The sequence below is a fragment of the Panonychus citri genome, unplaced genomic scaffold (assembly GCF_014898815.1).
Source record: "Panonychus citri isolate SS breed McGregor unplaced genomic scaffold, ASM1489881v1 Contig00077, whole genome shotgun sequence".
NCBI lineage: Eukaryota > Metazoa > Arthropoda > Arachnida > Trombidiformes > Tetranychidae > Panonychus > Panonychus citri.
The window spans coordinates 1,120,854-1,141,437 of record NW_026515482.1 but is presented as its reverse complement, the minus strand read 5'-3'; the positions used below and the strand labels follow the sequence as shown (position 1 = coordinate 1,141,437).

Sequence of the window (20,584 nt, the reverse complement as noted above, 5' to 3'; positions counted from 1 at the left end):
CATGGTTACCGATCCAACAGGTGATTGAGAAAATTTTTTTTCTCTTTTCATTTTTTTCCCTTCTCAGAGTTTGATTGTTATTCTTGTGTTAATTTTTTATTGTTTTGGTTGTTTTTTTTCTTTTTCTTTTTCGTTTAATTAATTAGTATGGTTACTGATTGTTTTACATGTAAATTTGTTCTTCTCGAGAAATCAATTGATTTACCTCAAGAAGATTGTGACAATGGTTGTGTCTTTTTTCACTTGAATTTGGTTGACTTATTGGATTCTCATGGCTTCCATGATGGAGATTGGGTTAACTTGAATTTGCTTGATGATGTTAATCATTTAGCCAAAATTTGTTTCCTCAAACAATCAATTAATTGTTCCACTGATTGTGCTTTTATTTCACCTCTTCTTTACTATAATCTATTGGGCTCTGACAAGCATCTTGACTCTAATGTTATCATGGATTCAACTTCACTAAAGGTGAATTTATGGTTAGAAGAATATTTTGTTTATTCTAAATTGTAATTGTATTGGTATTTTGTTTTTTTATTTTCTTCCAGATTAGACCGGTTAATGATGTAGAGATTATCAAAGAGTTTAATATTTCCTTGGTTATAAGTCCAGATTATCCACATTTAAGTGACCTTTTTCATCTCTATGAGAATCTGGTTCATGATTATTTCAGTAAACCAAGAATTGTCAGACAAAATGATATCATTGCAATTGCCAGTTCTAATAATCCTGATTTTTATCGTCTCTATGATGATCCTGTTTCAATTCATTGGCCAATCATCTATTTTTCTGTACAAAAAATTGACTCAACCACCGTTGGTAAATGTTTCCAAACTGCACCGGGAAAAACTCACATCTACATCTTCGGTATTGTCCATTGTCCAATTCCATATGCAGCTAATCAATATTTCAGTGATAAACCAAATCTTCCGGTTCCCGAACGATATTGTACCACATTGTGTAACATGATTCGACCCTATTTGTATCAATTACGAAAAAGAATTGGCACCATTCTCATCTCAGGCCCAACCGGTTGTGGTAAATTGTTGATTAATCGCAAAGTTGCCTCACGATTAAATCTAAACCTCTTTATCCTTGAGTGTTATGATTTACTTGCCGATACATCGGTTGCCACTGCTAAAGCTTTAGAATCTCAATTGATTAAAGTGAAAAATTATTCTCCTTGTATCGTTTTCTTGAGATCCCTTGACCTCCTCTGTTTGGACAAAGAGGACATACGAGTTGAGGAGGTGATGAAAAATTTTCTTGTCTCCTGTCAACGAAATCGACCCAATGGTGACCAAGGAATCATATTAATCGCATCTACCTCAAAGCCCGTTAATGAAATTTTAAGTAAATTTGGCTTCATATTTACAGCAAATAATCATTTGTCCATCGATAATTTAAATGAAACTGAACGGAAGGAAATAATTAACCTATTACTTAAACCATGGACTGAAAGTGAATCTAATCAAAAGTCAAGGGACGAAGTAGTTAACTCAATTGCTGGTCAAACCAATGGCTATTCTTATGGTGACCTTACAACCCTTTGTATTAAACTCAATCATTATGAAGAGACCAAATTTATCGAGATGATTCCTAGTGTAATCAAAGAGCACGGAAAGAAATACGCTCGTTCACTTGGTGCACCGACCGTTCCGAATGTTTCCTGGTCTGATATCGGTGGACTTGAAGAGGCCAAAAAAGAGGTGATTGATTGTATCCAAAGGCCAACTGATTATCCGCAACTTCAAAAACCAGGACTTCGCCGTTGTGGTTTCCTTTTATATGGACCACCAGGAACTGGAAAAACACTATTAGCAAAAGCAGTTGCTTCTCAATTTTCCTACAATTTTCTAAGTGTCAAAGGACCTGAATTGATTAGTGCCTATGTTGGACAAAGCGAGGAAAATATTCGCGCCATCTTTCAAAGAGCAATTAAAGCCCGGCCAAGTATTGTTTTCTTTGATGAACTTGATTCTTTAGCTCCGATGAGAGGTAAATTTGGCGATTCTGGCGGTGTGATGGACAGAATTGTCTCCCAAATAGCCTGTGAAATGGATATTGTGGCCAATTATTCAAACATTTTCGTCTTTGGTGCAACCAATCGACCTGATCTTCTTGATTCGGCTTTACTTCGTCCTGGACGTTTCGACCGATGGGTCTATGTTGGTCCACCAAGTACTCCAAAGGAAAGGATCAGTGTTCTTTCAGCATTAACCAATAAATTTAACCTTGACGATGAACTTGATTTAAGTACAATTGAAGCTCAATTACCTGAATGTTTAACAGGAGCCGATTTTTATTCAATCTGTTCAACCGCCATGATGACGGCTTTACAACGAGCCGTTGAACAGATTGAATCAGGTGAAAAGGAAGAGAAAAAAGCTTCAATTGTGATAACTGCTGATGATTTTGATTCAGCGTTGAAAAATTTCACACCATCAGTAAAGAAAGAGGAATTGGATAACTACCAAGCAATTAGAGCAAGAATGGAGAGAGATTAGTTTCAGCAATTAAGCAGAAACAAAAGCAATCAACATCAGTAAACAATTAACATAAATCAAAACCTGTACAGTCAAATGATGTAATATTTTTCAATATAATATTTTCAATCACAACAAACCATAATCAATTGTAATTACATGTTGTTTGTTTTCTTGTTTTCCATCAACAATCAACAAATTAACTATTATCCAATCAAATTTTCACCAAATTATCAATGTTTCATCAGAAAAACATTTAGATAATAATCAAACATCACCAACAATCAAGTACAGCGGGAGATCATGAAGGTGGAAAAAGGAGTTAGCTGATAAAAGGAGGACAATTGAGGAATGTATTAATATCCATCACCAAGGAACATGGCGACATGACGGTAAACCAAATTTGTCAATTACTTTCTCCAAATACCCTAAATAGCGTTGTTGGCGTCTGTATTTAATTACATAGGGCAGATCACTTTTCGAGGTTTTTACAGATTTTTTCTTAATTATTTTGTAGACCTGTGAATAGAAGATAGAAAAGAAAACAGGTCAAGATGGTTCAATATGAAATGAAACTAAACTTACCTTTCTATAGGGATGGTGTCTGCAAGCCTTACACACAACAACAATTTTCGGCTTGATCCAACCGTAAGTCTTAAGTTTTTGAAAAATATGAAGAGTTGACATGATATGAGATTATGAATGAAATAATAAGATATAATAGATATAAATTACATCGGTTTATAAGAACGAAAAAATTGTTTTGATTTTAAAGATCAAGATTAAGTTTCTTTTCAAATCGATAGATGGGTCTACGTAATTAAATTGAATTCTATTCTAGTTCAAATCATGCCTAAGTTCAAATTAATTACCTATAATGTTCATGATAATTGAATTTTGAATAATTGAGTTAATTGATAAGATGAAGACGAAGGTGAAGATGATAAAGTCGATGAAGATGATGAAGATGAAGGAGGAGAAGGAGGAAACACCGAGAGTGAGAAAAAAAGTCAACAATCAAAAAAGTTTAATATTAGAACGAAATGAAAATATTAATAGAATCGATTGTGTTTGTTTTTAATTGTCTTCGATTTGAGTCTATCACCACCAAGAGATAATAAATAGGAAGTTGTACCGCCGGTGGGCTTTGGAAGATAAATGAGGATGAGAAAATTCAAGTTCTAATTGGGAACCCGCGAAACTAGAGGCCGCTTCGAATAGAACTTGTTTTTTTTTCTTTTCTTTTTTTTTCCAGTGAAAACTAAACTTCTTTTTTTTTGGTTCAACTTTCCATTTTCATAATTACCCAACACACTAACTAATTGTTGTTGTTGTTAATTCAGTGTAATCAAAGTGTTTTAATCGTGATTTAATTGTGAAATCAATTGCGCTCATCAATTGATGAAAAAAGGTTAAGTTTAACGATCGCTAAATTATCTCACTTTTTTGTCAACGATTCTAATCACTTTCTGATCAACTGTGACCACTTTTTTCAATCAGAGTGGAAAAGTTGTCATCATCTTTATCTTCATCTTCTTCATCATCATCTCTATCATCATCTTGTTGTGTTCTCCCTCCCGTTTCTTTTTGTCTACTTCTAAATGTGACCTCAATTTTAAATCGCTGATCGTCTTATGTGTTTTCCAACTTTTTTTTTCTGACGAAAGTAAATTGAGGTCAGAAAGCGAAGTTGATCTTTAAGGATGTTTTAAATATTCTTTTTATCTTCTTCTTCTTTCTCTTTCTTTCTTTCATCATCTTGATCATCTTTTCCATCGTTCATTTAATGTTTACCTTGGAATGTTGATATTCTTGTTTCTCTTTCTTTGTTATTTACCATTTTCCATTTTTCCTCTGGTGGTTTTCGCTTCGTTTCCAGGGGAGAACCATGAGACTCGTGAGAGTGGGCTGGTTGTTGTTGTCACCGAACCACCAGATACCTTTGAGGCTCCATTAACACCCACCGTTGTCACTGGTTTGGTTGGTGGTTTATCGTTTTCTTCGGGATTTATTGATGATAAAGATGAACAAGAAAAACCTTACACGGGACCGAACTGTTCTCATCTCGATCAATGTTTACCAATCGCTTTGAGAGGACGAAAAGTTGACTCTGAACGGGAACGGAATTGTGCCTGTGATCGTCAATGTAGTGAATATGGTGATTGTTGCCTCGATTCCCCTTGGATCAATGGTTCGGTTACACCATCGAATCGGCCATTTAAATGTGTCGATATTTCGTTTCTGGGTGGTTTTTATATGGTCACTAAATGTCCATCTACTTTACAGAATGATGATCTTCGTGAGAAATGTGAACGCGGCTCCATCGAATCAGATCCATTAGCTTCACTTCCCGTTACCGATTCAATTGGACGATTAACTTATCGAAACATTTTCTGTGCTATGTGTCACTCTGATGCTCGAGATAAAATTTTCTGGAATCTAAATTTACTCTGTACCGATCAACCAGGATCTCAAAAGAATATCAAATTGTCGGAAAATGAGATTCGATCAAATTTGGCCTTTAATGTTGAACAAAATTCTTGGATGGTTAATTTAACTCTACCCGATCAGTCTCGAGTAATTAAAACATGTACACTTAATCCAGTTTTTCCTGCCTCGGTGGAATCATCAATTCGTACTTGTCGCTCAGGTCTAATTGAATCGTGTCCCGTGAATTGGGATAATCAACTGATCGCCAATGAATGTTCAACTTATCAGGCCTCACGATTTACTGATCGATCGGGTTATCGTAATACTGCTTGTGCCCTTTGTAATGGTCTTAATGTGACCTCACTGAAATGTTCACCGATCATCAATCGAGCCCTGGGTACACCTTATGGTGGCATTTTGGAGGACATTAATGGCCGATCCTCCGTTCCAACGGCTTCATTGAGTATCTTACTCGATATCAATGGAAACAATGGTTCCTCTCTGGTGGGACAGATCGAAGGTCAATGCTCACAGCACCAGATTTACGATATTTTTACCCAATCGTGCAGGTCACTTGTTTGTGGGTTTAAAAATTACCGTCTAATTAATGGACGTTGTGTTAATCAAACTGAATTAGAAACCATGGTGAGTTTAATTGTAAACTTTTACCGCGATTGCAGCATTTCAAGTTTGGTTTGTGTTGATTGTTGAAATAGTTGTTCAATCAAATTGATAATTTCTCAGACAATTAACATGTTAAGTAAATAAGTACATGTAATTAAGCAAATTAACAGATTGTATAATCGTTAATATTAATAGTTGATTAATCAGATTGCTGAGAGATCCTTGAAATTTTGTTGACTGGTTAAAGTAAATAATTACATAGACAATAATAGGAACCTTGAAATTCAACAATCAAGTAGCAATTAACTTTTCAAATCGTTGGTCATTTTTACCAAAAATCACTTGGAATCAATTGTTTCATTGATTTTCATCATTCTTTATGATGTCAAGTTGGTTAAGAAATTCATAGTTTACATGATTTGAAGTAAATTGTTTTGAGCACAATTAACTAATTGCAACCATGAAGTAACAGAAAATGATAATAATTTTTCACTTCGTTTCCTTTCAGATTCATGATGAAAACATGGAACAGGAAATTACTGAGCTACCATCAACTGACCATCACAATCAACTGGACTTTCATCAATGTCCAAAGATAATCTTGACTCGGAACGAGATTGAATTCATAAGCTCACCAGAAACAAATAATTCAGTAACAATTAACTACGATGATGATTTAATTTTCGTTCCTCGTTATAACAAAACGTTCAATTCAACAAGTTATCTGATTGAGGAAAATATTATTTATATTTGCTCCAGTTTTCTTAACTATGAAATATCTTTGAACAAATTTTCATCTCAAATGGGCTTAATTACGCTTATTGGACTGGGAATTTCCATCGGGTCGCTGATTTTACATATAATTGCGTTTTCCTTGGTTTCCGATGTTCGAAATCTATCTGGACACAATCTCGTCTGCCTTTCGGCCTCACTTATATTTGCCTATTCGTCATTCATTTGTATGCAATTATTGGCCATTCGTAAGTCGGCACTTCTTTGCCGATTAACGGGAGCCACTGTCCTTTACTTTTTCCTCGCGTCGATGGCCTGGATGAACGTAATCGCCTGGGATGTTTGCCGAACCCTGCGAATGGCAACCGTTGAACTAAGAGTGGCCACTGGTAAACAACGAGGTCGCTTTGCAATTTATTCACTTTACGCTTGGACCATTTCAGGTCTTTTCACGGGCGCCGCTTTATTGGCCGATAATCTTCCCGATACTCTTATTCCAACCACAATGAAACCAGGCCTTGGTCTATCAGGTCATTGTTGGTTTCAACGTCGATCAGCGTTAATCATTTTCTTTGCCTCTCCGGTAGCACTTATCATGACCATTAACTTGATCATGTTTATCTTATCCACCCTGATGATTGGTTCAACCACTCGGGGAACCAAATCAATTACACAAATGACCACCGCTCGAACCAACTACAAACTTTACCTTAAACTTTGGCTTCTCATGGGGTTGACCTGGTTCGTCGGTTTTCCCGCCTCATTCCTCGAATCTCTTACTCTTTGGTACATTTTCATTATTCTTAATACTCTTCAAGGTTTATTCATATTCATCGCTTTCTCATGTAAACGTAAAATTTTCAAAACGGTTAAAAGCAAATTATCATCTCTCACTTCATCTTCCACCGGTGGGTCTTATTCAGTGGCTACTCTCAGTCAGAACAATTCAAAGTTATCATCCGATTCTGATTTAACCATGAGAACCTCTGGTCAACTTCATTATCAACCAAATCACTTTCATCCTAATCATTTATCATCTTATGGTCATTACCAGAATCACAATCAACCCGTTTTACCCAATCAATTATATCTACAATCATCTAATCACCATTTCTATAATTATCAACGAAAAATGTCAAATCGACATTGAATTAATTAATCATCTCTTTTTTTTTCTTAATCATTTATTTTGATTATCGTATTGACTTTTTTTCTCACCTTTTCTCAATCAAATTTGTTTACTGATTCAATCTCAATTCTTACAATTTACTGATTGATAACACAAACTTTTTCACAATCATTTCTCATGTGCCATTTAAAAACCTCAACAATTAAACTTTTTTTTAAACCAATTGAATTAAATTACTTTTCCTTCAGCTGATTTAAATCTTCTCCATAATTAATTAACAATAGTAAACCAACAAATGATTAACTTAATCATCTCCTCTCTTCGTCATCTAAAAATTGTAAGGTAGTTAATTAATTAACATCGTAATTAACATCGACTCGAAAAAAAAAGTTTCGAACACAAGTTAAAATCTCTACCACCAGGTGGAGACATTTTCCCTTTACTCATGAATTGGATTAATTTTAATTCAGTTCAATCAAAATGTTGATTTGATCAAATTAACTTTCTAATTATTTGAAAAATTAACTTTGAACAAAATGTTTCAAATGTTAAATACATAATTAAACTTAAAGTTTCTGAGTTGATTGAATTATAATTAATTTTCACTGATCACTCAATGAATAAGAATAAACTTTTTTAGTTAACAATTAATTGTTGGTTAATTTACTAAGCAAAGTTTGGTTTTGAATATCTTAATTGTTGTTGACTTTTTTGTAACAGTTTATTACAATTTATTCAATTTTTTCACCAACAAAAAAAAAAGGGTTGAAACACATCAATAGTTAATTGTGATTACTAAATAAGTGAATCAGTGATTTGTTTATATTTATTATGTATTTGGTTAAATTGTTAAGTTTAACGAGAAATTTAAAATCTAAATTAACAAGCTGCTAATTGTTGATATTAATTGTTATATATTAGATACACTCCACACACTTACAATTTATAATTGGGGAAATATATAAAATTGATGATTATTATTGAGCCGATTGGCACAAAATGTATTGGTTATAATTAATGTAGTTAACAATTAACTAAATTGTTACAACAAACAAAATTGTTACGCAAAAGTAAAACAGTTAATATCATTTAATTGTATCAATAAATTGTTACGATATTTAACCAAATAGCAACAACAACAATTAAATATCTTCCTCTCGAAATCAATTAAGTTAAACCAAATTGATTCCCAACCCTTAAATCAGTTAATTTCAAAAGGTAAAGTTGACAATCAAATGAAATTATATAAATGATGAGAGTAAAAAAATACAACTGCAACAATCAACAATTAACAATTAATCCAATTTAAATTTGGAAACAATTAAATTTAAATCGACCAGAAAAGTTGGTAGGAAAGTTAATAAGAAGCAAAAAGTTATCAAGGTTAATTTAATTATTATTATTATTGTTTTTTCCTTGACAATAGTTAATTGAGTAAATTGATCAACAATTACAGTTTCAATTAATTAATATAAGTGAAAATTATTAATAGTAATTGATAAATGAAAAGATTTGGCCTACAATCAGCTGATCGGTTTGCGTGTTGATCCAACACAACGATATGTTTTATTTGCACGTTATAATCACGAACCTGAATATTGATTGTTAAACTTAATTCTAATTACTTGATTACTAATGATACTGTAATTTTAATAATGATAATAATTAGATAACTTTGAAAAGGTAGTGAAGGTTTAAGGTGAAGGTCAATTCAAGATGAAAACCTTAATCCCTCCAACAGGAACAGAGAGTAAATCCTTTTGTAATCTCATCTCATTTTCATTAATCTTAAACTTTTCCTTATAATCTTATTCACTTTTAATCGCCATAATCATCATCCACATTTTAAATAAAACAATTAACTAATTTTCATACTTTAATTGTAATTGTTTAACCTTAAACTCCGCCTGATTGTGCTGATCATCATCACTATTATTATGAACATTTCCCTTAATCTTTAACACGGATTAACGGAAAAGGTTTTAATAGTTACTTTTCTGATGGATTAGAGGAAAAAGAATCTTATTTTTCCCCAATTCAAATAATTGTAATTTCTTCATTTAATTTTCACACACACACACACAATTTACTAATTAATTATCTCCAACTAATCAATCTTTTTCCTCTCGTCTTGTCTTCAACTGATCAACTAATCAAATCGATTGATTTTCTGTAAAGATTAACATTATAATCTCATGTCTAAAACTTGAATATTCACCAACAGCTGATTGGGTTTTCCATTTAATTAAATTGTTTGCAAATTAATTAAACTCAATTGTAACTATTAATTTGATTGTTTACTTATACTCTCACCTTCAGAACAATTTAATTTAACAATTACAATGTTTTCATTTCGAGGAGGAAAAAAAAGTTTCCCATTCAAAAGTTCTGGCTACTATTATATTATATCATGGAAAACTATTAATTTTCAAATAATAGTTAATTGCTACATAAGAATTAAGTTGATTCAATTGATCATCAAGTTAATCTAAATGATTAGATAATCACTGAAAGGATAGATAGTAGTTAAGTTACTATAGCAAAGTATTAGACTGGTCAACTTAATGGTCAGTGTCGTTATCCTTATGAATTAGGATTAACTATTAATTATCAGATGATTACAATTAACAATTGGCAATTAGTTGTATATATATACATTAAAGTTAATTGTTCTTGCAATCTAATCAACAGGTAATATCATCGGGAATTAACTAATTCCCTTGATTGGGTTATTCCCTGTTAATTAGTGGTCAGTTTTTTTCACAACGGGAATTTAACATCTAAATGATAATTGTTGATATTTAATTAATAGAGAAAAAGATTAAAGTTAATTACAATTAAAATATTTTCCTCACCAATTGGACTTTTAAATTGCTTTTGGGTGATGTTGTAAGTTCATGATTACCACATGAAGAACAGCAACAATTAAGTTAATTAGAATCAGTTAATTGAACAATTTTAACCTTTATCCAAATTCAAATGTGTTACCTGTTAAACTGAAACTCCAATTGAAAGGTTAATTAATCAACATTTAATTCACATTATTCAGTTGATTTAATCACCTTTCTTTCCTGTTGATTACTAATATATATTGCTGATCCATATTAGCTACTAATCAAATACAATTAAACTACTAAACAATTAACATAATATTTTAATCAATCAGCTGATGAAAATATAAAAAATGAAAAACAAAACAAATGAAATTCAGATTCATGATCAGTGATTTAAATCAACGGGAAAATTAGTTAATTGTTAAACCTTTTTTTCTTATTCTTTTTCTTGTTAATCTATAATAGTGATTAACCTAAGTAATAGTGATTAAATAACCAGTCACAATTTAATGATTGTGATTAAAGGAGGAAAAAATAAAGATCAACTTAATTTAAATAAGTTGATCAAAAGTTTGAGGAAAAATAGTGAGATGATTTGAGCAACGAAAATGAACTTAATCATTAATTCAGATTCTGAATTCAGGGTATTTCTGATTATATTTGACCTTTAACATGATGATGGTGGAAGATGATGAAAGAAAGAGTAAAATGAAGACAAAGAAAGAGAGAGTGAGAGAGTTGAAGATGTTGTAATATCGATACAAACTAATATCAGATGAAACGATATTTATATCAGCAAAGGCTGAACGAAACTTAATTGTTATCATTAAATTGTCATGATTAAGTCTTCCTGATATTGTTTGCCAATCCAATTTTTTAGATAATCAGTTGATTGTAACAATTTAAATTCATTTAACTTTCAATTGTTATTGTTAAACTTTTTGTCTTTTTCATACAAATTATCATTGAGTGATTAATATTATCATCCTCATCAATTTTTGATTGTTGATCATTATGGATGAAACAATTAAACTCACATGATCAACTAATTGTCAACAAAGTTTTTTTTTATATTAGTTTAATTATTAATGATTGAACAATTGAAAGTTTTTAATTTTGTACAAATCACGAAAAAAAACAAACTGATTAGTTTATTGTTAACGTTCATTACTCTTGATTATTTAGTGACAATTTATAATCAACTAATTACAATTAATAACTTTTCCATTATTGGTATTCCCTTAACCTTGCAATTTGATCGGATTAAATTTTAGTCGATTAATTAACTTCCTTTTTAATGGTAATACTCGGACAATTAACTTAAATCAGTTCATTTACTTACCCTTAGGCGTTAATTGTCTAGAGTTGATTGTTGAGGTTAATCATTTGATTATTATAAACACGTAGTTAAATAGTGTGTTGGTTAATTTACTTTTAACAAGTTTCTAAATCAACAGAAACTAATTGCAATTAACAGGTAAAAGTTTCAGGTAAATTAATCAATAAGAATTAAAAATGAGCAAAGAAATAGTTTCAATTAATTTTAATTTGGTTTTAATTATTTTATTTGTTTTTAGGTGTAAAATAATCAATAGTTAATGAAGGAAAAACAAATCATCATCTTAATCACAATTAGTTGAAATGATAATTAGTTAAATATGCGAATCCAATTATCCTATTGACTGATTGTAACAGTTACCTTATCAAATTGTTTCGACAACAATTTAATCAATTAACTACATTTCTTTTTGTTTCTATTGATAATTTCCATCTCTTATTAATCATCATCATGATTAACTGATTAACTATGACCGTTAATTGTAATTAACTGTTGAAAAAATATCAGAAAAACTAAATTAATAATGATAATTGCGATTAAGAAAAAAAAAGTTTTTTCTCCCCATTGTTTTTCAATGGTAACAATTAACTAATCTTGTTTGTATTTACATGTATTTGTAAACAATCAAGGTTAAATTGTTACAATTGACAACTAAATTGTTGATTTATCATTATCATGATTACAATGACTCTTTCATAATCAAGGAAATCTTATAAATTAAATGTCAATGATTGTAAATTGTTATCAGCGGGAGTTTATGTTACATCCAATTGTTATTAATTTGATTGTTGTCACAATTTTTATAATTAAATTGTTAATGAAAGAATCAATTCTCGGATTATTTGAATTTTAATTAGCAATCAACGAGATTAAAATCAATTCAGACAATTTTGATTGGAAATGAGAAAATGATTAAGGAAACCAAAGAAAATTTAATCAACCTTTTAATTGTTGCAACAATTTACCAGCAATTAGTTTGATTTACTTCAAGAAATAATTAATCACTTCCATTGAATATCAATAATGCATTAATAATACATGTTGTGAATAAAATTAAATCAGTTAATTGTGATTGATTTTTGAAATGGATATTTTATTTTTCATTCATATTGTTTAATCAATTTGATTGTTATAAGTTATTTTTTATCATTATGTTCAAGGCAATGAATCAATTGATTTGATTTCAATCATTACAAATTATTTGATTGTTGTGATGATCCAAGTTGCATATTAATTGACGTTAATTGTTGGTTGATAACAAGAGGGTTGAGAGGGTGGATAAGAAGAAGAAGTTAATTCTTGGCTTGAATAAGAGGCTACAAATTTAATTGCAATTACGTTGTTGAGATAATTTAGCCACGAGGTAAGACATTGGTGGTAGTTTTATTTACACCGGTGGGAAACATTTTCACTCCGGTGTGTTGATACAATGTGAGTTTTCAATATCGTTGAATTGTTTTGTCTTTTTTTCATATTATTCAAAATTTGAATTTACCAAAATTTTCATGAGTTGGAATCATTTATTTTCCAACAAACTATGGATCCAATTTCATTTCCGTTTTTTTCAATGGTTTTTTTATGCTCCAGTTTTTTTATTTAGCCTTAGGGTGGAAACATGAAACTGAAAGACGATGATGATGATGATGATGATGATGATAGGTAAATATTTTGCTGGCTTAGTTTATTATTTCATGATGAAATGATCATCATCCTGAGTCTATCTCTGGTATGCTAATAACTTGTAGGCCATTGGACTTATCAACGACCAAATACCTATACAATAGCAAATCAACATTTCGAATCCAAAAATCTCAAGGTCATGGTGACTTTAAATTCAGTTTATCTGAAGGTCATTTGAGGGGTTTTTGTATCAAGAACACTTTTGATCAGCTTATATTCAAGTTTTCAATTCTAATAATATTTTTTCAGCAAAATTTTGATAAAATTACGACGACGATATTTGATATGAAAATGAAGTCAGAATCAATCGAAACCTCAGATAAAACAATTTATCCAACACATTTAATTGTTACAATTTTTCACACATGTAAATATTAATATTTACAATTTAATTTAATTCTCTCTTGATAAATTTGTTTATTACTTCATGCAAGGTTACAATTAGTGGTAACAATTTAATTTACCAGAGTAAATTGCTATTATTATATCATTAACTCAATTATTTGACGCAAAAAAAAGTTGATTTTAAATCTCAATTCTGGTAACGATAATTTAAATTGTAAATCAATGAAACATTGATTGATGTGGATAATAATTGTCTCCAATCACCATCATAGAAAGTTTAAAGGTAAATCCCAAATCAAATTCAACCACAATTTAGTAAAGCCAATTAACTAACAAATTCAACTCGAAAGGAGAGAAATCAAATAGTTAGACTCATCTCCATTTTCAATCAATGTTGTCACCAATTGTTATTTTACTTTCCATTGATTGAAATTAGTTGATTTCGATTGTGATAATCTGATTGATTTTGTCGTTATTTTTTTTTGTAGTAATGGAATCGGGGACAGTTAGTGATTCATTATTTTCCTGGTTAAATTATGTCGATCCAATGGTTTCAAAAGTACCAATACTTGCGACTAATCCGATGTTTGTTTTCATCTTTATTATTGTTTACTTACTTGTCGCTTTTCACCTTGGACCTTTGCTTGTGGCCTCATCAAAACCAGCCGACTTAAGACCTTACATGTTGATATCAAATGCGCTGATTTTTGGTGCCTCAGCGATGGGAATACCATTAGCCATGTATCTAACTTCGTGGGCAACGATACCTTGGCAGTGTCCAGAACCGTATATTCAGCCTGCACTTTTGGAGACTCAGATTTACTTGGGTGTTGCCTTTTTCTTGATCCAATTGTTTACCGCTAGCACAACAATTTACATGATTGTCCGGAAAAAGGAAACACAGAATCCTGGTTTAGATGCACTTCGAACCAGTGGGATTATTTTCCTCGTCTATTTTGGTGCACGGCAACATCCTCGAGGCCCATTTCTTTTCCGGCCAATTTGTGAGATCATATTAGCTACATTGAGAAGAGCTTATTACATCCTATTGACTCCCGTTCAATCGTATGGATCATACAGATCACTAAAGAATCTAATTAATTACTCAACTCTTGCTTCGGGTATAATCAATACAGGTCACATTGGTTATATGTTCACTCGAGACTGTCCTGGAGATGTTAATATTAAATTGATTTCTATGACAACGGCAGCGATTGAGGCCACTTATTTAACTTATACGCTCGTGATTAAAGGCAAATCAAATGATAAAATTGACTGCAAGGATGGTAAAGACAAATAGATTTCAAACAAATAGCAGTTTCTATCCAGTTATTAATATTTGATTTCATAATATTGTTACGTGAAAGTTTTGTGACTAAGGGAAATTATAATTGATTTTGTCAATCAACCGAGATCAACAATTATGGCTAAATTATTGTTATTTCTTGAAAGTAAATTCCTGGAATTGATTAATTAATGAAATTTTCTGATTGTTCCACAATTAATAAACTTGTTAGGAAAAATGAACTGAGAAAACTACATGAAAATCCAAATAAAATGACAGAACTTTTTTCTCGCTGTGTTTTCATCTTCTTGTTTTTTTCCTCCTTCACTTCTTCATCTTCATATCTTCTTGGTGATAGTCTTCTCTCTCTCTCTCTCTCTCTCTCTCTCTCTCTCTCTCTGTCTTCTCGTTATCATCATTATACCAAAAAGGTATTGAATTGGATGAAGAAATAAATACCCAATAGCTTAATTCACATTGATAGAGCGTTTGTTGATTATCATCATCATCATCATCTATTGTCTTCATTTCAATTCTCATCTTTAGTTGAATAAGTGATTTAATAATAAAATAAAAAATGATTAATATGATTAAATTGATTGTTGTAAAAAACACAAGAGGATTAATTTAATTAGTTGGTTAGATTTCAATGATTTACAAAAGACACAAACTGTACAACAATTAAGAAAAAAAATCAGTATAATTGTTTTATACATTGAATTAGAAATAATTAATTGTGATTAACCAATGATGCCAATGATCACAATGATTACATTTAAAAGAAGCAAAAAATTAAATTAACCAACAGTAACAATTAGCCAATTGTCCAACTGATTGATTGATTGACTAATTGTCTCTCAATTGCCAGAATTCAGATGAGATATAAAAACATTGGAGTTAACCCAATAAGTGAACTTAAAAAAAAACTTAATCATCTAAATTGATTCAAATTGTTGATCATTAATCATTCAAATAATTAAGGTTTTTTTTTACAAACCTCACAAAAAGGATAACAATTAACTAACACTAACAACAATCAAACAATGTTTCATATTAGCAATAGATACAAATATCATTATCTTAATCAAAAAAATGAAGACAGAAAAAAATTCATAAGCTTAATCATCATGAATGATGAATCAACTGATTTCCTTGACAATTAACTTAATGAATCAGGTGAAATAGTGACAGGTATATATATAAAAAACAAGGTAATTTATAAATGATAATAAAATTTAAAGTAAATTAAGGAAAAGAGAGAAGAGAATTAAAATTAAGGCAACAATTTACTTGCAATCAACACCAAACGGTAACAATCAACGTCGATACACAATATTAACATTAACAGTAATCATAATGGGTAAAGTAATTAACGTAACAACAATTTACTTAATACTGACTACTACTCGGATCACTAATCGCTAATCACTCTAGAGTAAGTTAACAATCAACCAATAATCATATTATAATAATGATAATAATATGAAATTAAATGTATTAGAATCATAATCAACTTCTTTGTGCGTAGTTAGTGTTACCTACTTTTTTTTATTTACCATTATTTCAATTAATTAGTTGATTCTTTTGTTTCATTCATTTAGCAATTAGTTAATTTGTTTACCTTACATAATTATTTCGTTGGTAAAATTGTTGATTTGCGGAAAAAAAATCGATTCGAAAAAAAGTTCGAAAAGTTTTCCAACGATAATAATAATAATAATAATAAACGAACGAACAATTTTTCGAATCGATTTTTTTTCGATCTTATTTGTTGTTTTCGTTATTCAATATACAGAACTTTCGGAAATATACACTTGCCTATTCAAAGCTCAATAACGGAACATCAATTCGGATCAAATTCTGAATGAGTGAGTAATTATGTTTACTAAGTGATTAGGTTAATTAAAAAGTTATCGATATTTAAACACCGGCGTTTGAGGTTCAATTACGATGTACATTGAGAAGATTTGAAATAGAGAAGAAAAAAATTTTATCAAGAAATTAAGATGATTTTTGCTTGGCTAAAGATGATGAAGATGAGGATGAGGATGAGGATGAAATTGGTTTGGGTGTTGATGTGTATGAATTGGTGAAAAATGAGCAAAACATTGCAAGAACCAGAAGTGCCTGAGGTAGAGCGATGAGGAAGACAAACTTTGGCACTTTGCATGAAGGTAAAAGGGCAATGTAAACACAGTGAATGGAAACCAGGGCAATTTGAATGATCTGCAATTGGGTGAGATACTTTTTCCACCAGAGGTAAGGTGTCACCTTTGGACCAAAGGTTGAAAGGGCATAATAAGTGTACATGACCATGTGAACAAAAGAGTTTAGGAAGGGCATGAAAGCGGCCGATTCAGAGGGAACATATTTAAATCCCATCCAACAATTAATTGGTACCAGGGAATGATGGATAACGTGAAGAGCGGACACTTGATTATATTTTTTACGAAACACGAAGAAAATTGTGTCCAAAAGGTCAACAAATTTGGACATTACAAAAATCCAGGCAACACTGAGCTTAAGTTTAACCTCATTATCCCATTGTGAGGGGTCAATTGGATTACACTGCCAGGTACGAATACCGAAACGGGTAAACATCGCCGAGTAGATGAAGAAAAGTCCATTCAAAATGACCAGCGCAATATTGTACCAAAATATTGTCGACCTCAGGTCATATGGTGCACGTTTTGACATGATAGCGGGTCCAAGGAGTTTAACAAAAAGTATATAGACTCCGGTTATCGCAAGAACGATCCAAGGTCCACCATTCATCATCGGCATATTGGACACTCGAGGGTCACCATAGACTTCCCAAACATCGTGATAATAGTAATTGAAACGATCAACCGTTTGGTTGGTTCTCATAATTGTTGCGGTCGACATTTGATTAGATTAGAGCACAAAATTAGACCCACTAATTAAAAGACGCACTCACAATGTGAATCACGAACAAAAAAAAACAATTACCAAGATTAGTAAACAAAAAAACCTCAAGATTAGATTATGGATTCAGTTGGAAACGATTAACTAATCAAATAAACAATTCGTTGATTGTTGTTATCTGGTTGAGTTCTGACGATAAAATATTATCGTTGCTTCATTTCAATCGAGTCAAAGTTAAGATAACTTTTTGTTGATAGTTTTTCGTTTCGAAACAAGTTTTTAACTGTTATCTCTCTCTCTCTCTCTCTCTCATCATCTTCTCTCTCCTTTTCTCTCTCTCTCTCTCTTTGTCATCATTCATCATCATCAAAGATTCCAACAAATTATTTACCTTAAGCCAGTTAGTTGATTGCTCTTTCCTCTTATTTTGTTATTTTTTTCACACTTTTCGATTTTATTTTTAATTATAATAATTTATTCAATTCTCTTTCTTTTCGTTACCTGATTCTCACTTTCATCATCGTCAACGATATTATTACAAAACGAATACAACGATTTGAATATTATCAAAATTTCCGTTTAAATTTCGTTTTTTTTTTCTTTTCGAAATTTGTTGATTATTGTAATTTACTCCATTCTCTTGATTTAATTGTTGATAATGAAAATCAACTTTTTTTTAACTCTCTTATGAGTTTACTTTTACCTGGAGGCTATTTAAGACTCTGGGTTTTTTAATCGCTCAATTTTAACTTGGGCAATTAATTAACTCCAGAGAGGGAGAGGGGGATTTGATTTATTGATTGTCCCTTTATGGTTAATTGTCTTTACATGCTTTTTACTTTTTGTTTTTGATTGTTGTTCTGCTGATGAGTAACAATTAAAATACAATTGGGACAAAAATACAAGAATATATAATTGTTACAAAATTCAGGTACAAATTCCCAATGGGTGTCAGGTTAATTTACTTATTTTACGTAAATAGATTTAACTAAATTGTTGGTAATTTAGTAAGTTTTTTTTGCTAGGGGACTTTTTCTTACGATTTTCTTTTCTTTAGTAATTAATAGTAAATCATTTAACCTTGGAGATAGAATTAGGGTTTATGATACCATGGTGATTCTGGTGAACTCAGGATTTGGGAACTTTCCCTAACTCGTCTTGCAGATTAATTTGATTGCAATTAGGATGTTAGTGATATACAATTTCGCTTTCAATTAATTATGGTTTTTTCTTCTTCAATCACAATTTGAACAAACATGTTGATTGTTTTTGATTTGTGAAAGGAATGGTTGAACTGTAAATAAGAATACAAAGTGTTTCTCATTTTCTTTTGGTTAAATTGTGATGATCAGGTTGATACGAGAAGTTTGTAATCCAATTGACTTAAAGGTGAAGTAATTTACGTTTTTGATGGCTTATTTACATTTTAAGAGTTATCATTGACAGTTGAAGCTGATGGCGGTGGCGGTGGAGGTGGTGGTGGAGGAGGAGGCGGGGGAGGCGGTGGAGGCATAGCAAAAGGCGGAGGTGCTCCTGGAGTCATCCCAGGTAGTCGAGGTGTTAAAATGGCAGCTCCTAAGCCGGTTGCAGGTAATCCTGGAGTTGGTAATCCTGTCAGTCCAATAGGCAGTGGAGGTGGAGGTGGTGGCGGCGGTAACTGGGTTGAAAGAGTTGCCATTGATGGTTGAGCTTGTGACGGTGGTGGCGGGGGAGGTGGAGGAGGTGGCGGAGGTGGTGGAGGCGGTGGTACAACAAGTCCAAATGGATTGGCCATTTGGGGTGGTGGCGGTGGTGGAACTGCTCCAAGACTCCATGGTGCTGGTGGTTGGTTGTGATTCATCATATTCAATATATTGGTAATATCTTCTTGAGGATAAAACATTGGCGGTGGTGCAATTGGTTGAGTGACAACAACCGGTTGTCCTGCTGTTGGTGGTGCATCGGCAAACAATTGATGAGGTCTATCAGATTGATTAAGAGGATTTTTGGCTGCCAATAATCTTTCCGCTGCTGATCCATGTCTTTCACCTTTAGCATCTTTCTTAAAAGCATAACTAATTGTTATGGGTCGATTACAAAGATATTGTCCATTCATGGCTTCAATAGCTGAATCAGATGCCTCAAAACTGGCAAAATTAATGAAAGCATAACCCTTTGAATTATTGGTCTCCGGATCTCTCATAATTTTAGGTGTTTGTAATATAACACCGAAAGCAGAGAATGTATCATATAATAATTTCTCATCAACCTCAGGATCAAGATTTCCAATGAAAATATTAGCACCAACATCGAGATTCTTTTGATGAGCCGATGCTTTATTAACTCTTATGGGTTTACCATATAATTTGATCATGTTCATTATCTTAATAGCATAATCAGCATCTTCTTCCGAGATAAATTCAACAAAACCATAACCTTGATGGGAACTGGTAACACGATCCTTAGGCATGTGAACATTGACCACTGGACCAGCCTGGACAAACAATTCCCATAAAATTGATTCAGTTGTCTTCTCATCTAAACCACCAACATAAATGGTGGCATCTTGATTTCTCTCAGCAATTGGAGCTGACATTACATATGAATATCTCCTTTTCCACCAGTCAACCAGTACCTACAAGAGAGACAAAGATCACAAATCACAAATTAAAAAGAAATTCATATAAATCAATCAATTTATTCACTTGGAAAATCAGACAATTAAGAGAATAGAAACAAAATAACAATGTGATGAATAATCTTTTCCCTCACAACACAAATTCAAATAGAAATTCTATTGGTGACCAGCAGATGGCAGAGTAAAAAATTCGAATT

The 20,584-nt window shown here is 31.8% G+C and overlaps 5 protein-coding genes across 5 annotated transcripts; 3 read left to right on the top strand and 2 right to left on the bottom strand.

Moving 5' to 3' along the window:
* Positions 1–45: 45 nt before the first annotated feature.
* Positions 46–2,641, top strand: LOC128387247 (peroxisomal ATPase PEX6-like). The gene is made up of 2 exons (XM_053346430.1): positions 46–468; positions 549–2,641. The coding sequence occupies exons 1-2, from the start codon at positions 148–150 to the stop codon at positions 2,505–2,507; spliced, it is 2,280 nt and encodes a 759-aa protein (XP_053202405.1). The 5' UTR covers positions 46–147; the 3' UTR covers positions 2,508–2,641.
* Positions 2,642–3,474: 833 nt separating this feature from the next.
* LOC128387245 (uncharacterized) lies at positions 3,475–7,646 on the top strand. The gene is made up of 2 exons (XM_053346429.1): positions 3,475–5,561; positions 6,049–7,646. The coding sequence occupies exons 1-2, from the start codon at positions 4,287–4,289 to the stop codon at positions 7,420–7,422; spliced, it is 2,649 nt and encodes an 882-aa protein (XP_053202404.1). The 5' UTR covers positions 3,475–4,286; the 3' UTR covers positions 7,423–7,646.
* Positions 7,647–14,089: 6,443 nt separating this feature from the next.
* LOC128387024 (uncharacterized) lies at positions 14,090–14,899 on the top strand. Its single transcript, XM_053346160.1, has one exon. The coding sequence runs from the start codon at positions 14,090–14,092 to the stop codon at positions 14,897–14,899; it is 810 nt and encodes a 269-aa protein (XP_053202135.1).
* Positions 14,900–15,483: 584 nt separating this feature from the next.
* On the bottom strand, positions 15,484–18,049 carry LOC128386756 (elongation of very long chain fatty acids protein 1-like). Its single transcript, XM_053345830.1, has one exon. It carries the CDS (start codon positions 17,768–17,770, stop codon positions 16,886–16,888), a length of 885 nt encoding a protein of 294 aa, XP_053201805.1. The 5' UTR covers positions 17,771–18,049; the 3' UTR covers positions 15,484–16,885.
* Positions 18,050–18,547: 498 nt separating this feature from the next.
* On the bottom strand, positions 18,548–20,529 carry LOC128386754 (splicing factor 3B subunit 4-like). The gene has a single exon (XM_053345828.1). The coding sequence runs from the start codon at positions 20,343–20,345 to the stop codon at positions 19,197–19,199; it is 1,149 nt and encodes a 382-aa protein (XP_053201803.1). The 5' UTR covers positions 20,346–20,529; the 3' UTR covers positions 18,548–19,196.
* Between the last annotated feature and the right edge of the window lie 55 nt (positions 20,530–20,584).

Bases quoted from the DNA above. Each gene is read 5' to 3' on its own strand.
- LOC128386756 (XM_053345830.1), bottom strand. From the start codon at position 17,770: ATGTCGACCGCAACAATTATGAGAACCAACCAAACGGTTGATCGTTTC.
- LOC128387245 (XM_053346429.1), top strand. From the start codon at position 4,287: ATGTTGATATTCTTGTTTCTCTTTCTTTGTTATTTACCATTTTCCATT. The intron at 5,562-6,048 runs GTGAGTTTAATT...GTTTCCTTTCAG, and splicing joins AAACTGAATTAGAAACCATG to ATTCATGATGAAAACATGGA.
- LOC128387247 (XM_053346430.1), top strand. From the start codon at position 148: ATGGTTACTGATTGTTTTACATGTAAATTTGTTCTTCTCGAGAAATCA. The intron at 469-548 runs GTGAATTTATGG...ATTTTCTTCCAG, and splicing joins TGGATTCAACTTCACTAAAG to ATTAGACCGGTTAATGATGT.
- LOC128387024 (XM_053346160.1), top strand. From the start codon at position 14,090: ATGGAATCGGGGACAGTTAGTGATTCATTATTTTCCTGGTTAAATTAT.
- LOC128386754 (XM_053345828.1), bottom strand. From the start codon at position 20,345: ATGTCAGCTCCAATTGCTGAGAGAAATCAAGATGCCACCATTTATGTT.